Here is a 16,163-nt window from a genome sequence, read left to right as displayed (position 1 = left end):
TTTGGAGTCTTAAACTACGGCAAATGAGGAGCACGAGGAGCATCCTATCAATCCTTACTTCCCTTACCATCACTCCATCTTGTTACATTAGTCTTCAGCCGTCTAGGGTAACAATTTGCATTTTATAGTTCTTAGATGCTGTGTCTTTAGGGGAGTCTAAAGTTTAACCTAATACACAACATTTATAATACTGTGAACAGACACATATATTTCACCAGCAAACTGAGCAAGTTGGACCAAAGAAAAGATTCTTTATCTACCGAGGTCCTAATTTAACACGTTTTTATTAAATAGGTATCGTGTTATACCAAACGCTCATTATTTAGCAGGCACACACTAAGCAATCTATATGTATGGCCTAATTGAATCCTCACAACAACCATAAGAGGAGGAATTACTAGTCCAATTTTGCAAACAGAAACTGAGCAATGATGATATACTTGCCCAGGCCAGCCGATGTGGTGAACAGCCAGTACCTTAATCCAGGTGTGGCCCCAAGGCCCAAACTGCACCACTGTATTGCTTGCTCATACTACGCTTTCACTTTCTTTTTCTTAACAAGGCCTAAAAGACGCCCTGAATCCTACTAAACCGACACTATATTTGGCCTTTCTGTCCACCAAATTTAAGAAGCACTGAAGATTGTTTTATGGCCAGTTTCTACAATGCAGTTGACAGAAACAAGTCTAAATGTGTCTTTTTTCTGTTTACAAACTTAAAAAACACTCAAATCAACACCTCAAACAATAATCTAACACAGAAAAAAACTCTTTCAAACTCAGAAATAAAACACCAAAAATAAAAAAATCCTTCATCGGGACCATCACTCTTTTATCACAACTTTCAATGAGGTGAATTAGATGGGTTACCAAATTACTTAAGTGATGGTGGTCCTTGGCACGTCACATACAATATGTAGCTACATTGTGCAGTAGGTCAACTTCTTTAACCTCACTTCTAAATGTACAGGTGAGCAGAATTCCATTTATAGGCCAACTCGAGGATTTTCAACCAAGATAGTCCTTGCCAAGACACCGAGATAAAAGATTTACTCCAAAATAAAATTACCATGGACCAGATGTGTATCAGGCACTTCTGACACTGAATTTTCTTTTCTTTTTTTTATTATGTGTACTGGTGTTTTGTCTGCATGTAAGTCTGTGAGGGTGTCAGATCTTGGAGTTAACAGTTGTGGGTTGCCATGTGGGTGCCGGGAACTGAACCCAGGTCCTCTGGAAGAGCAGTCAGTGCTCTTAACCGCTGAGCCAACTCTCCAGCCCCCAACACTAAATTTTCTATGGCAAGAGTTTAAAAGTCTGTCTTATAATCCTAATCTAAACCCTGCCATGATATCAATTTACCAAAATCTACTGTTACACGGAACAGCTGATAGCGAGTTCAGGTCTCTGTCCATTAACGCTGCTCCTTTAGTGAAGATTAGCACAATGTGCCTCAACTAGATTGAGAATTGGCTTTTAAACTATAGGATCATTCACAGAGATGGGGTTAAAAATCGAGGTGCTGGCTTCAGGAGCAGTTTATTACAATTCCTCTATCTTGCAGTTTTAAACTTTGCAAAGACTTTGCACTCTTCTATTTTTATTCGTCACTTCCTTTAAGCTGTGGGCTTCATCAGGGAGTAACATTTATCTCTTTTCTAGAACCAGCAGCGTCTGTCTGGTAGGGCTTTGCATGTTCGTCTAGAATTGACCACAAAGCAAGTCATCTACTCAACAAAGAGGGGGTGGGGTGGGGTGCATTTCGGTTAGCTGGTTAAGGGACCAAGACTCTCTGCGAAGAGAAGACTCTGGCTCCAGGTAGAATGGAGCTAAGGCGGCGACTCCTTTTGGGGGAACAAACGACCCTTTCACCTACCACCATCGAAAACACAGACCTTTACATGATGTGCCACAACAGGCGCAAAGTTAGTGTTGAAGCAGCAACGAAAATAACTGTGTGGTTTGGGGGTCACACCACGAGGAACTGTATGATGAAAGGGTCGCAGCACTGGGAAGGTTGGGGAGCACTGGGCTGGGGGACCCCGGAAGCCGGAGCAGGCAGGCATTGCGGTGCAACACGGGAACTCTTTGTGTCTGGACCGGTGGGCGCTGCTGGCGGCTCTGCTTTCAGGCTAAAAGTCCGCGAGCGGACGGGGATGGGAACACGGGCCTGAGCCCGGCCTCGACCCTTCCCCTTTCGGGGCCCCGGCCCTGCTTCAAGCCCCAGACCACGCCGGGGGCCGCGCCTGCTCGCTCCAGGCCGAAGCGTGACAGAGCAGTTCCGGTGTCCCGCGGGCGGCCCTGGCTCACTCACCTACTTGGTAGAGTCGACCCTCGGGAGAGAAAATAGTAATGTGGCGGTCAAAGCCGGCGCTGGAGCCGCGGGACATGGCGTCCCCGCTATTTCAAGCACAGACTGCACCCCCGTAGCACACACACACCAGGCGCGCAAGCCCCTCCCGGAAGTTATGGCCACTGCTTCCGGGGCACCGGCCGAGCGGCTTCCGCTCCGGTTTACCTCTCAGGGTACGGGCGCTGATTCCGGGTGGGAGGGGGCTGGGTGGTAGGGAGGGGCGGGGCATCTCAAAGCCACGCCCCCTAGGTGGGCGTGGCCCCGAGCCCCGAGCCGGCTCTGGCGTGCTTCTGGGCGAGTGGCTCTGGGTCGCGGCCGTCAGGGCTTTCTGGAGAGTAAATTGGCCCAAAGAGGAAGTTTTCAAGGGGCCCGCGGTACGGATTTGCCTATCAGTGACCTCAGGAGACCGTGTGATCCCCGCGACCGTCGTTAGTGTGGGCGCCTGTGCTTGCTGTCCTGTCTTACTGGAGTTCTGGCTCTGTTTTTCCTAACCTTCGTGTTACCCGCCGCTTCTGTTGTAAGATGTGGGGAGAAAGGATTGCAGCTGTAGGATCTGAAAGCCACTGGGGAAAACAAAAGTTTTCTTCTAGTCTGGCAGGACCTTCCTTTGGACAGCGGCCCAGGTTTTTTGTTTGGTTGGTTTTTGTTTTGTCTTAAAAGTGAAATTGAGGTTGAAATACAAATAATGGGAACCTGAGGTTCAGCAGTCTCAATTGACAATGAGCAAGATCCAAAAAGCGGGAACTTCATAGAAGGCTGGCGGTGGCTGGATACAGGAAATTAATTCCAAGTAGGTGAAGTGTAGCTCCTAGAACATTGGTGGCTTTTCAAGCTGAAAAATTCTGCACATTGTGCACCCCAAGGCACAACTCCTCCTTTGCGAATATAAAATTTGAAGCATAATATTAAGCTATTTCTTCCTCTAGATAAAAAAGACTTATTCACACCAATATTTGTGACAATTTACTGCTGTGATACTGAACTATTCAGATCTCTGGTATACTCTCTAAAAACACTTTTTTTAAAGCAAAACACTTGAAGAGATTCTTCATAAGGAAGTTTTATTTTCTCGAGTTCATTTTTTTCCCTTCTTTTAGAAAGTGATGTATTGGGACTGGAGTGATAGCTCAGCAGTTAAGAGCACTAACTGTTCTTCCAGAGCACCTGGGTTCAATTCCCAGCACCCACATGGCAGCTCACCACTGTAAACTCCAGTTCCAGAGGACCTGACACCCTCACACAGACATACAGGCAGGAAAAATACTAATACACATAAAATAAAAATAAATAAATCAGTAAGTGAAGTATTAAAAAAACTATAAGCCAGGTGTGGTGGCGCACACCTTTAATATCATCACTTGGAAGTCAGAGGCAGGTGGATCTCTGGATCCAAGGCCAGCCTGGTCTACAGAATGAGTTCCAGGACAGCCAGGACTACACAGAAAAAAAGAGAAAGAAAAGAATGCCCAGAACTGAAACGCAGTTTAGAAAGTAGTCCATGTAAACAGCTCTCTGGAACACTGGGTACTTTCCAGCTCCAATTCCCAGTGTGCTGATAAGAGCTTGTCCTTTGTCTACAGTTCAGGTCCCTACGCAGACTCAACTCCTGACCTTTTGAGTACTTCCCTCAGTCTCTCAGGCAGGTGTACTATAACTCCTACAGTTTGCCTGACCAGTCGTGGATAAGGAGTTCTCTGGAAGACTGCTAGGGGAATGGTGCACTCCTTTACGCCCTTGGTATCCAGGTGTCTCTCAAATTTAATTCTCACACCGGACTCTTCTTTGAAGCCAAATTTCCCTAGTTGCCTCTGTCATAGTAAACAGACAGCATTTCAAAACCCAAAATAGGTAAAGACAGAATTTTTCATCTCTTTCCTTCCGAGCCAACACCTGCTTTCTGTATTCAGAGTCCGTACCTTGCAGTGGCCAGTTCCTCAGCATTTACTCCTGCTGCTCCTGATGTCTTAGCTGGCTGCGAATAATTCATAGTTTTATTCACTTTATGGTGGCACCGAGACCTATTAGGATGTGCTCTAATGCAGGCCCTGGATTCTTGATGTATAAAACCCAGATATTTTACCAGCACTCAAGCAATGGCTCCAAGAGATGGACAGCCAGCCAGGTGGATGTTGCAGACCACTATCATCCCTCATCTCCACATGACCAACAGCAACTAGACATAACACCTTCTTCATCTTGGTGTGGATTTCATCACCATGGCCCCATATTTTCATTGTGCACCAGCAGGGAAGGGAACTTGCCAGCCTTAATTAGGCCTGGGCCCAGGATTTTGGGATCTGCTGGATCAGAGACTTGGAGGACAAAAAGGCATCACTCTTTTTGCCCAAGTTCTTTTCCTATTTTTTTAAAGAATGTAATTTTTAAAAGTTATTTATTTTATTTTATGTGTATCAGTGTGAGGGTGCCTGCATATCTGTGTGAGGGTGTCAGATCTTGGGAGTTACAAACAGTTGTGAGCTGCCATGTGGGTGCTGGGAATTGAACTCAGGTCCTCTGGAAGAGTAGTTGCTGCTCTTAGCCACTGAACTATCTCCAGCCCCTTTTCCTGTTTCTTTCTCTTGCTAAGCTTCTTCAGCACCTCACTGTCCGTGTGGGAGACAGACACAGCCTTGGCCTCATCACAATCCCAGTCCCCGGGGATGCACACAGAGAACTTGGGACAGGGAGTGGACTTAGGCTGATGGTGCCTGAGAAGCATTTGTCCTCCTGACATTCTTTAGGCTCATTTGCAGCTCTTCTGTTTCCAGAAACTTGTGGCACTTTTGCTGGTTCCTGTGCAGGACTTCCCACACTGCTTGGTTCAGAGTGTCTCCAGAGACTCTGTTTTTTTCATGGCTGCTCACACTGGGAAAGCCAGAAAAACAAAACAAAACAAAAAAACTTTATTTACTTCTTATGTTCTTTTTATCCTTACTCTTAAGTGTCAAGAAGACAAAAATCCATAGCCTTGTTACAGATACAGATAAACTTGAACAATGTCAAGCATATATAAAGCACTCAATAAATATTTGCTGAATGAAATGGATTAATCCTTATATTTTTGGTTGTGAGCCTAGCCTTTAACGGCTGAACCAGCTCTCCAGCCCAAATGGATTAATCCTTTAGAGCATATAAATTAAGATGGTATCCCTTGGGGCTGAAAAGGTAGCTCAGTGGTTAAGGGCAGTTGCTCTTCCAGAGAACCAGGTAGTTCACTACCGAGCACATGTTGGGCGGCTCATAACCAACTGTAGCTTCGGCTACTGGGTATCAGCCTCCAAGGATACTCCAAGGGTGGCATATTCATGCAAATGCAAATGTTTTGGTTTTTGTTTTTCAAGACAGGGTTTTTCTGTCTAGCCCTGACTGTTCTGGAACTCACTCTGTAGACCAGGCTGGCCTTGAACGCAGAGATCTGCCTGCCTCTGCCTCCTGAGTGCTGGGATTAAAGGCATGAACCACCACTGCCCAGCTAACTTAAAAAAAAAAAAGTGTATCATTTTGTATTTAAATTTGAATTTAAATTCCATTTGCAACAGTTCTCAGATATGTGACCTAATACAAGCTGATTCTCTTGCTAACTTGCATAATAAGATCCACTTTATGGGGGTAAAGATGAAATGAGAAGTACTAAGCAAAGCCCCTAGCATATGAGTACTTAGCAAATGAGGACTGTTAGCAATATTGCTTCCCGTGTGTTATTGAATGCTGTTGGTTATGCCTGTGACATGACTCTCCTCCAGCTTTCTACTCTTTCTCCCACTGTTCAGATTTAGAGCCCTTTGGTCTACCCTGGGACACTAGTTTCTTGTGTCAATTTTTTTAGAGCAATCTTGTGTTGCTTCTCTACCTAGATTCCTTTGGGTTCCCTACCGTCTGCTGAACGAAGCCTAACATCCAGGGCTGTTCATAAATTGTCCTCTTCTGCTTCATCCCCCACTGCCTGGTTACTCCTCAAGGACCACCCACCCCCAGCCCCTCTTGTTGAAGTCCATCTCTACCAGTTCGTCTCTTTCAACCTTCCCGCCCACTGCACAGAATTCCTATCTTTGATTGGCTTGGATCCTCAAGAAAACATATTTCAAAAAGCACAAAAGAGAGTGCGTTTAACCATATTCAGCTCACAATAAAGACACGGGTGACTAGAATAATTCATGCTTTGGATGTTTAATGGACTGCCAATAACATCAGTCAAAGGAAAGCAGAGGAACTTTGTCTTGTAAGAAGTAGAACCGAGCCGGGGCAGCGGAGGCACACACTCAGGAGGCAGAAACAGGCGGATCTCTGTGAGTTCCAGGCCAACCTGGTCTACAGGGCGAGATCAGGACAGGCACCAAAACTACACAGAAAAACCCTGTCTCAAAAAACAACAAAAATAGAACTGAACAGCTCCGACATCATCTGGCATCTGCTTGGTGACGAATCTGTGGTCAGAAATGTACATGATAGGAACTTCTTGTTTAGGATCACAATCAATTGTCCCACTTGTGCCTAGTTAACTCTGTACCAAGCAGTCATTGGCACAGGTTTTGTGTGCCGCAATTGTTGAAATCTTGGCTCTTGGACCCTCCTCTGAGCCTCTTGATAAGGCTGCCCTAATTTCTCAATGTCAGCCACTGCACAGTTAAACAAGGGATCTAGTTGGCATATGGACACTTTGTTATCTATGTGCTGCTCCAGAAAAGCCTGTTTATTTAGTTCTGGTGTTGCTGAAGGTTGGACCTAAGATCTCACATATGCTAAGTAAGCATTCTAACACTGAACTACACCCCCAGTCCAAGCAGGCATCTGTGAGTGAAATATTGGCAGCTATATGGTTTAACTCCAAGAACTGCATGTCTAGGTTTCACCAGTTTGGCAGAGCAGATACAGAGATATTTGGGTATCTCTGTATCCTCTACTACTCCTGGAACAGGACTTGGCTCACAATAGTTCAATAAATGACTGTTACACTTCATTGAAAACTGTGGAGACAAAGGTAACAACAGAGAAATGTTCTCATAGTCACAGGTCTTTGGTTCCCGTGTAGATATGACTAGATTTTCATCACCTTGTACAAGTGGGATGTTTTAAATCACACACCCAACAAGGCCATGAGATTTCACAGATTCAAACAAATCTTGATCTTTTAGGGTGTGGCTGCATTTAACGAGGCCAAGAAAGAGGCACATATGATTTGGGATGGCATATTATAACATTTCCTTAAAGAAATCAGGTTTATTTTCAGTACAAACACTGACAGCTAGAATTAGAACCTCTAACCGAGGTTCTAATTCTAGATGAGGCAGGGGCCACATCATGTGTTTTACTCAGCAGTTTAGCCATAAAGCAAAGAGAGCCTAGCATGAAGTAAGCATTAGACCATTTATAGAACGTACATTCTTACTACTTAGGATAACTGTGTTGATTTTCTTTATTTGAAGAAACGTGTGACTAAATGAGAAATCCACATTTGAGATTTTTCCACAGAGTCAAATGTATTCCTGTGGGAAATCTTTCAGAAAAGACAAAACTCTGCCGATTCCATTGCAGAGGGAAATCCCCTGGAAGCGGGCTTTATGATATGCGCCCTGGGCAGCAGCTTACCCACTCAGCCAAGTGGACTTCCCCTGGCTCAGGGAGCTGTCACTGAAGTCCGGGCCACGACATTGCCGCCGCTTTTGCACAAGCCTGGGGGGGGGGCAAGCCTGCTGTCTCTATGGAAAGTTGGCTCTTCCCCTCTGCGCGGCCACCAAGTCAGACTGTTTGAAATGACTTTCTGGGTTTTTGAAAAGTTTTAGAGATGACTTGACATCTCGTGAGTCCTGGAAATTTTTCGGGGGGGGGGCTCCGTTCGGCCATGCCCCCACTCTCCCTGGGGATAGAAGAAAGAGGAAGGTAGGGGTTACCACCAGGCAAAAGTACAAAGTGGAGGTGCAGCTTTCCTGGTGACATGCTGAATGGCATGGTAGTCAAGATAAGAATCCTGCCCTTAGTGGGGTCTATAGTGAAGAATGATTTGTCTGTTATGCCCGAGACTCTGAGTTCTGTTCCTCCCACACACACACCCCCAATACCCTCACTCCCGCCTACTACCCCCATACACAAAAAGTCCGTAACTTAAAATACTCTCCCAGTAGTTTCAATGAGGCAGGGAACAGAGAAGAATGAGGTCTGTGGTTCCTTGTGATATTATCAGGTGTTAAAACACAATGCCTTGTGAATTCATCTCTATAACAGTTAAGTAGCCTAGGAGAGTCGGGATTCCCCTTAAAGGCAGCTGCAGACAGGACAGGGCTGCCTGACCAGGGAGAGGGATGTGGCATTCTGTCCCCTCCCCCCCAGCCAGACTTTCACCATTCAGGCTCCCCAGAAGATTCCCTGAAGACAAGAATCTATCTGAATCCTCCCATTCATTTAAGAACAATCTCTGGTTCATCTCCGCCATTCTCCCGGCACCCCAATAGCTATGTTGGGATAGCTAGCAGCAGTCCAGTGATCCCCAATACGTATTGTAAAGGAGAAAAGGCAATTTATCTGTGTTCGAGGACCCAGGAGCAGGAGACTGACAAATGAGAGGTCAATGTGGGCTGGGATGTGATTCCCGAAACGTTAATTAATTTAATACCTGCACCTTTTGTTTTAACAAAATTGTGTTATCGGTGTTTTGCCTGCATGCATGTCTGTGCACTATAGGTGCACACAGTATCCAAGGAGGCCAGACGAAGTTGTTGCATCTACAGGGACTGGAGCCACAAGAAGGTAATGAACTGCCATGTGAGTGCTGGGAATCGAACCCAGGACCTCTGGAAGAGCAGCTAGGGTTCTTAACAGCTGAGCCATCTCTCCAGCTCCAACTTCACTATATTTTTAATTCATAAAGCCTTCAAACTCCTACCCGACAGGATTCTATTAAGCAGTGTTCTCCAGTTGCCCTGGTCCATGCTATTCAGAGTGGTTCTCTTACTCTCTAGACTAAAGGGGGTACAACACTGTGTCTACCAACACAGCACACCTGAGTTCTGTCCTTTCCCTCTGTGCCATCCCCTTCCTTACCAGTCAATATAATTCTGTGCCTAGATTCTCCCAACATTTACCCAAAATGATAAATGCTGTTCTTTGATTTGAAAGGGAATAAACTAGTATTGGTTCAATGCCAAAGGCATTTAACTATAACCATCCACTGTCCCCTCTACACAGCCAAGCCCTTCACTGTGCTACTCACCCTTGGGTTTTAGCTATGACAACTTCACTATAATCACCTTAGACTTCTGATGTTTCTTTGGTTTTTCCAAACTGCCTTCAATGAAGACCCAGTGCTCAGCTGAAGTTTCTCGAAGCCAGGGAAACTGTGAATTCCTTAAGAAGTCTCAATGGTCTGCCCAGATACAGGAAGAGCCCAGCTGGCTTAGCCTGAACCGTTGGTGGTTTGTGACACACAGCTTCCCCTTAGGCATAACACCGGAAGCGTCTCAGGGCTCAGAGAAGATCGAATGGCCCCGTGAAAAGCAAGCCAGGGAAGACAGAAACAAAGTCCTGGACTTTGAGCCCCCGCAGACTCTGTTTGGAGAATCAGGGTTTGAATCTGAGTCTTGCCACAGGCTACCTAGTGGTCACAACAGAGGTTTCTTCTCTCAAAAGGGAACATTCTGTCTCTAAAGGCAAAGTAAAAATAAAATGAACTACTACAATGAAAACAAAACCAATTGCTACTAGATTTGAACTCGGCTTCTCTCCGTGGAAAGGGGACTGATGAACAAGGCTCAATTTGCTGTATTCCCAGTAAAAAGCCAAGCCAAGAACCGTAACTACCTGAGTGCACTTGGTATTCCGAAGTGAAAATCTTCCTTATTTAGAAAGTGGCCAGTTCTTACCCACCCTGTCCACACCATTCAGCTGTGCCTGTGAATGGACAGAGGCGTGGGACTGCAAGCATCCGCCAGTGGCCGAGGCTGTCGAGGCTGTGGCGGGTCCTTGCATCCCGGGGTCTTTTAGATTTTCCCTTGTTCCTCCTGGACCTTGCTTCCTGACTGAGGGATGTGGGTGGGGGACCAGGAGAGTCCAGAGCAAAGAGGAAATAAAACTCAGCAGCCTTCTCTTCAGCTGAGAGACACTTCCTCTTCTTTGAGGTTTCCGAATTGGCTTCCTCTAATTCCTATTTTCTTACCACAAAAGTGGCATCACTGATGTTCAAAAGACCATATCCTCTTGGGGAAATTGGAGGGAGAGGGAGAATGCAAATGAATGAGGCTTCTGAACATTAAACAGGTATTTCATCCATTGATTTAGAAATGAGCCTCCCCCACACACACTTGGGTGGTTTTTTGTTTTGTTTTGTTTTTTGTTTTTCCCCCAGTTTCTCTAGTCCAGGCTGGCCTAGAACTTGCTATCTAGCCAATGCTGGCCTGGAATGCTGGCCTCATTCTCCTACATCTACCTCCTGAGCACTGGCTTAGGAACTGCATCTTTTTTTTTTTTTTTTTTTGAGCTGAGGATCGAACCCAGGGCCTTGCAAGCGCTCTACCACTGAGCTAAATCCCCAACCCTAGGAACTGCATCTTGAACATCCAGTCCCTGACAGTTTTCTCCTCTAGCTACTCTGCCATGACTTGAGAGACCTAAACTTCACACCAAGTGCGCTTTGTTCACATTTGTGAAACGAAATAAAAACAACCAGAGACAGCAGATCTAGACTTTAAAACACTGGAGTGTGAAAGCCTCTGGAACGCTGTCTTCTAAGTACACAGCACCCCAGCCCCACGCCCCTGTATAGATGTCTACTCAACAAATCCAGTTCATTTCAGCTTCGGGTGGGTGAGGGTTGTTAAGGTATGATTAGGAAAGACAGTATTAAGTTATTTTTTGTTTGTGAAGACAGGGTCTCTTGTAGATTTGCTACGTAGCTGAGGCTGGCCACGAACTCTTCGATCCCCCTGCCTCTACCCAACCCCAGTGCTGTGATTAATAGGTATTTGCCAGCCTGCCGGGCTCTAAGAAGTTACTATGTTTTGGTCAGTGAGGCGTCAGACACCATAGACTTCGTTTCTGGCCAGCCAGCTCACAGACAAAATCCCAAGGAGCGAAGGGGGAATTCGCTCAAAGGAGAAGTGGGCATGCGAGGGTGAAAATCAGGAAGATATTTTCAAACGACTTCTCCAAAGTAGTTCAACAACGTAACTGAAACACGTCCACAGGCAAGAAACAGCTAACTGCTCTGGAGACAGATGAAGCAAGTAGGGGCAGAAGCTGGGAGTGTGTGTGAGGGTGTTCAGAGGAAGAAAAGAGCGCGCGCACACACACACACACACACACACACACACACACACACACACACACACGGCCAGGGACAAGACCCTGGATGCTAACGGGGTTTATGCTCTGGCTGGAAGGCAACAGGGAGACCTTGAAACTTTTTTTTTTTTTTTTTTTTTTTTTGGTTTTTTCGAGACAGGGTTTCTCTGTGTAGCTTTGCGCCTTTCCTGGAGCTCACTTGGTAGCCCAGGCTGGCCTCGAACTCACAGAGATTCGCCTGGCTCTGCCTCCCGAGTGCTGGGATTAAAGGCGTGCGCCACCACGCCCGGCCCTTGAAACTTTTTTATTGTTTTGGGTTTTTGTTGTTGTTGTTGAGACAGTGTCCAGGATAACCCAAACTGTTCCCAAACTTGCTGTGCAGACAAGGATGGCCCTAAACTCTTGATTGTCCTGCCTTAACCTCCCTAGTGCTGAAATTACAGGCATGCATCACCACACTCGGTTTTTTGTTTGCTTGCTTGCTTGAGGCCAAGTCTCATGTAGTCCACGATGAGGATGACCTTGAACTTACTGCTCCTCCTTCTCCTGAGTACTAGGATCACAGGTGCACGCTGGGATCACAGGTTTGTGCTAGGATTGATTACAGGCGTGTGCTGGAGTCACAGGTACATGCTGGGATCACAGGTGCATGCTGGGATCACAGGTGCATGCTGGGATCACAGGTGCATGCTGGGATCACAGGTGCATGCTGGGATCACAGGTGCGTACTATCACACCTGGCTCATGTGATACCAGGGTTGCACCCAGGGCCCCATGCTTGCTAGGCTGAGCTACAACCACAGCCCAGCTGGTCGGTGTTTTTGAGCAAACACAGTAGCATGACTGGAATTATGCTTTGGACAGATAAACTATGTAGGTGAAAGCTTATGAGGGCGTAAAGTGAAGAAAGCAGAAAAAAACCATCTTCCAGATGTTAGCGTCCCACCCCATTGGTAGTCACAAGCAGGGTTTTTGTAATAGGCTAAACTGGAGACGATCCACATGCTCATCAATTCGGAGTAAGTCGGGGAGAGGGCCGAGGGTGTCTCTGGAGCAAGTGTGAGACAGACTGTAACAGGACAGACGGATGTCTGTCCTCCCACTCCTCCCTTCAGTTTTTCTCTTTCTAGATGACATGTCTAGAAGGTTCCATTCCATCTTTGCTCCCCTTAGATAGCACACACTCCTACGGTCACTTTAACAAAAGCAATCACAATTCAGAAGTCAGACTGCAATTCTGTAACAGCAATTCCGAACGGGGCTGGACAGACAGGCGACGTGCTTGCCTCAGTAGCACGAGGACCGGAATATTATCTCCAGAACCAGCATCAAAAGCCCTGACAGGCACTTGTAACCCCAGCGCTGGGGAGGCAGACACAGGAAGATCCTTGAAGCTCACTGGTCAGTCTAGCTGAGCTCCAAGCCAACGAAAGACCCTGTACCGAAGGAAGTTTAGAGCGTTCCCGAGGATGACAACTGAGGTGGGTTTTCTCACACACGCTACACAAATGCAATCTTAAAATGTCGTTAATAAAATCTCGGGGCTCACTGAGTCCTTTCTACTCAAATTATAAACTGCAGTATTGGCATCACCAGGGATGCTCTTCTGAATCATCTTCCTTTGGCGCCAGGGACTGATCCCAGGGCTATGCACACACGCCAGTATGCAGCTAAACTCCGAGCCAGAACCAGCAATTGAAGTTAGATCCCTAGGTCAGTCTCAGCCCATTCCAGTGTGAGAACTACTGCACAGCCAGCCTACTTTCCTCACTAGCAGACCACGGAGGCTCAAGCAGCTAGCTGATTTTCAAGACTTGCAAGATCGGGAGGGCACCTTCAGGAACTTAGATGACAAGGAGGTCCTCCCATGGAGAGTGGTGTCTGACACCACACCCCCATGGCCTTCCCAGCAATATGGTATGGCACATAGTAGTGAAGGAAGAGCAATTTGGCTACTGGAAATTAGGCCTGGAATTGAAGACAGGTGAAGTGAATGAAAGAATCTGCTGGGGTTGAAGCCATCGGTCGAATGGAATGCTTTGAGAGGGATGGGGAGATCAGGTGACCCCAGAAGGGGACAGGCAGTAGAGACCTTGTAAGGCTGGAGAGACTAGGCTTAAGATTTGGTCAAGGATGGCTTAGAGATGGTTCGGCAGTTAAGAGCGCTTGCTGTTCTTCCAAGGGAAGCAAGTTCAGTTCCCAGCACCCACGTTGGGTGCCCACAACGGCCTTAATTCCAGCTCCAGTGATCTTCTGAGAGCACCCACACACTCTCAGTACACACTTACACAGATCTAAAGTCATAAATAAAAATAAACCTTACGAAACCTGGCCAAGGAACTGGTAGTTGTGTTGAGGGAGTAGGCAGGTAAGGAGGTGGTGGTCCAGGGATGAACTTGAAAGTTTGAAATCCTGGGCTGTGAGATGCTTCAGTGGATAAGGTGCCTGAGGTCAAGCCTGACCACCTGTGTTCAACTCCTGGGACCCACATGATTGGAAGGACAGCACCAACTCCTGAAAGTCATCCTCTGCTCTCCACATGTGTGAAGCACATGAGCACACACACACACAGACACACAGACACACAGACACACAGACACACACACACACACACACACAATCTTGGCCAGGCAGTGGTGGTACACGCCTTTAATCCCAGCACTCGGGAGGCAGAGGCAGGCAGATCTCTGTGAGTTCGAGGCTAGCCTGGTCTACAGAGTGAGAGCCAGGACAGGCACCAAGACTACACAGAGAAACCCTGCCTCAAAACAAACAAACAAACATCTTCTTTAAACTTGGAAACCCTGGGTTGATGAGATGGCTCAGGAGGTAAAGGTGCGAAATTTCTACCAAGACTGATGACCTGTGTTCAGTCCCTGCCTCTCCCATGTGTGCTGTGGTATATGTAGGCTAAAAGGACCAAGGAAAGAACACCCAGACCCTGACTTGATCCCAAGCCCAAGACCAGAGCCAAGAAACAGAATCCACCAATCCCTGAACTTGCCTCAAGATCAGGCCACAAATCTCACCAATCCCAGGCCACCCTGGACAACTCCACCCCCAAGAAACCCTATATAAACCCTGCTCAGTTCCCTGTGCTTCTTGCCTGAGCAGAGGCAGTCACCCTCCTGGGTCCTTCCCTCCCAACCAACCTCTCGTGTGAGGTTTGCTGTACAGCGTGACTTTGTGGTGCTCCTGGGCTCCTGACTGCCAGGATACCTTGCCCCTCAGAGTTCTAACACAATGGGATCCTGCTCCAAAAAACAAAGTCAAAGAGAGAAAGAGAAGGCCATTACAAAGGGGCCAAAAATCACTAGGGTGAGAGGTGGAGACTGGTGATTCTGGCAATCAAAGAAAAACATTCTATTGATATTTGCAAAGCACAAAATGTTCAATAATGATTTTCTCACATAAACTTCCCTTTGGGCCTGGATTAACAGCAACAAAACCCACATGATTTGCTCTGAAAAACAAAAGGCTCTTTATGTTCTTTAGAAGTTCGCTTCACAAACACAGCCTGGCCAGAGTTTTCTCTCTGAGCTGGAGATCAGAGGGCCTGACTTGGAAAAGACCTGTCTCATCAAGGATGTGGCCACTCCTGCTGGAACAGACCAAGTGCCAAAGGACGTGGCCTTTTACTCGAGACAGCTTCTGGGAACAGTTTCTTCTGAACACGAGCAATCCTTGAGTAGGAGTTTGATAATGCAGATACAAAAGAATCATGTTGCACTATACAGAACTACTTTAAGTCAGTTAAAGTCTTTTTTTGTTTTGAGACAGGGTCTCAAGTAGCTGAGGCTGACCTCGAACTAGCTAAGTAGCTAAAGATGACCCTGATTCCTGAGTCTCCTTCTTCCAGCTCCAAGGGCAAGGGTTATAGGCTTTTTTTTTTAAACCTCATCTAACTCCCAGCTGGCTCTATGAATTTACCTTGTTATGCGTATATAACAATGTATATGAAGAAAACACTGCAGAAGAGTTCTAGAACAAGGAAATGGGCACATATGTACATAAAACTGGGTAAACATGTATGCTGCCTTGGTCCACATAGTGAGTTCTGGGCTAGAGAATTGAGACCCGGTCTCAGAAAGAAAAGGAACCTTGAATTCTAGGGCCAGGTCACTAAAGAGGAAGACAATTCAAGAATGACTTCTTTCTTTCCAAAGGTCCACTTCTACAGATGTGAAGCAACAAGGGCCACAAAGAACTCACTTTTTCGGAGACTGGCCATATCCGCCACCACAAGGAGCTGTTTCGGGGGGGTTGATGCTCTGTCCCATCCCCCCAGCCCAGGACTCCACTCTGCCCCGGAAAAGCCAAATGGCCAGAACTGCCAGGGATTCCGCTGGCACCTGGTGGGCACGAACATTCTATTCTTATGTGGTCACAGACAGGCCGAGAGGCCTTCTTTAGTAAGGGACCGAATATGCAGATGGGAGCTGAACTTGACCGATAATGTTCTGCTCAGGTGGGAGTGATGAGGTTGTCCCACTGACCTAGAGTTCACCTCTCTAACAAATGTGAGATTCAATCCTAACAAT

At 46.6% G+C, this 16,163-nt stretch overlaps 1 protein-coding gene across 2 annotated transcripts in view; it reads right to left on the bottom strand.

The window, feature by feature from the left end:
• The window catches only part of Psma6 (proteasome 20S subunit alpha 6), a 33,758-nt gene extending 17,823 nt beyond the window's left edge, over window positions 1–15,935 (bottom strand). The window contains exon 1 of one of the 2 annotated variants that reach the window (XM_037210551.1): window positions 15,835–15,935. In XM_037210551.1, the coding sequence (XP_037066446.1) occupies window positions 15,835–15,853 (19 nt within the window). In that variant the 5' untranslated portion in view covers window positions 15,854–15,935. Of the gene's footprint in view, window positions 1–2,313; window positions 2,490–15,834 lie in introns of those variants that run through there. The other variant, XM_028869723.2, reaches the window with a different exon arrangement.
• Between the last annotated feature and the right edge of the window lie 228 nt (window positions 15,936–16,163).

The sequence above is a fragment of the Peromyscus leucopus genome, chromosome 14, assembly GCF_004664715.2.
Source record: "Peromyscus leucopus breed LL Stock chromosome 14, UCI_PerLeu_2.1, whole genome shotgun sequence".
In the NCBI taxonomy this organism is placed as follows: domain Eukaryota; kingdom Metazoa; phylum Chordata; class Mammalia; order Rodentia; family Cricetidae; genus Peromyscus; species Peromyscus leucopus.
Note: the sequence above shows the minus strand (reverse complement) of the source record. Positions and strands in the feature narration are given on the sequence as shown.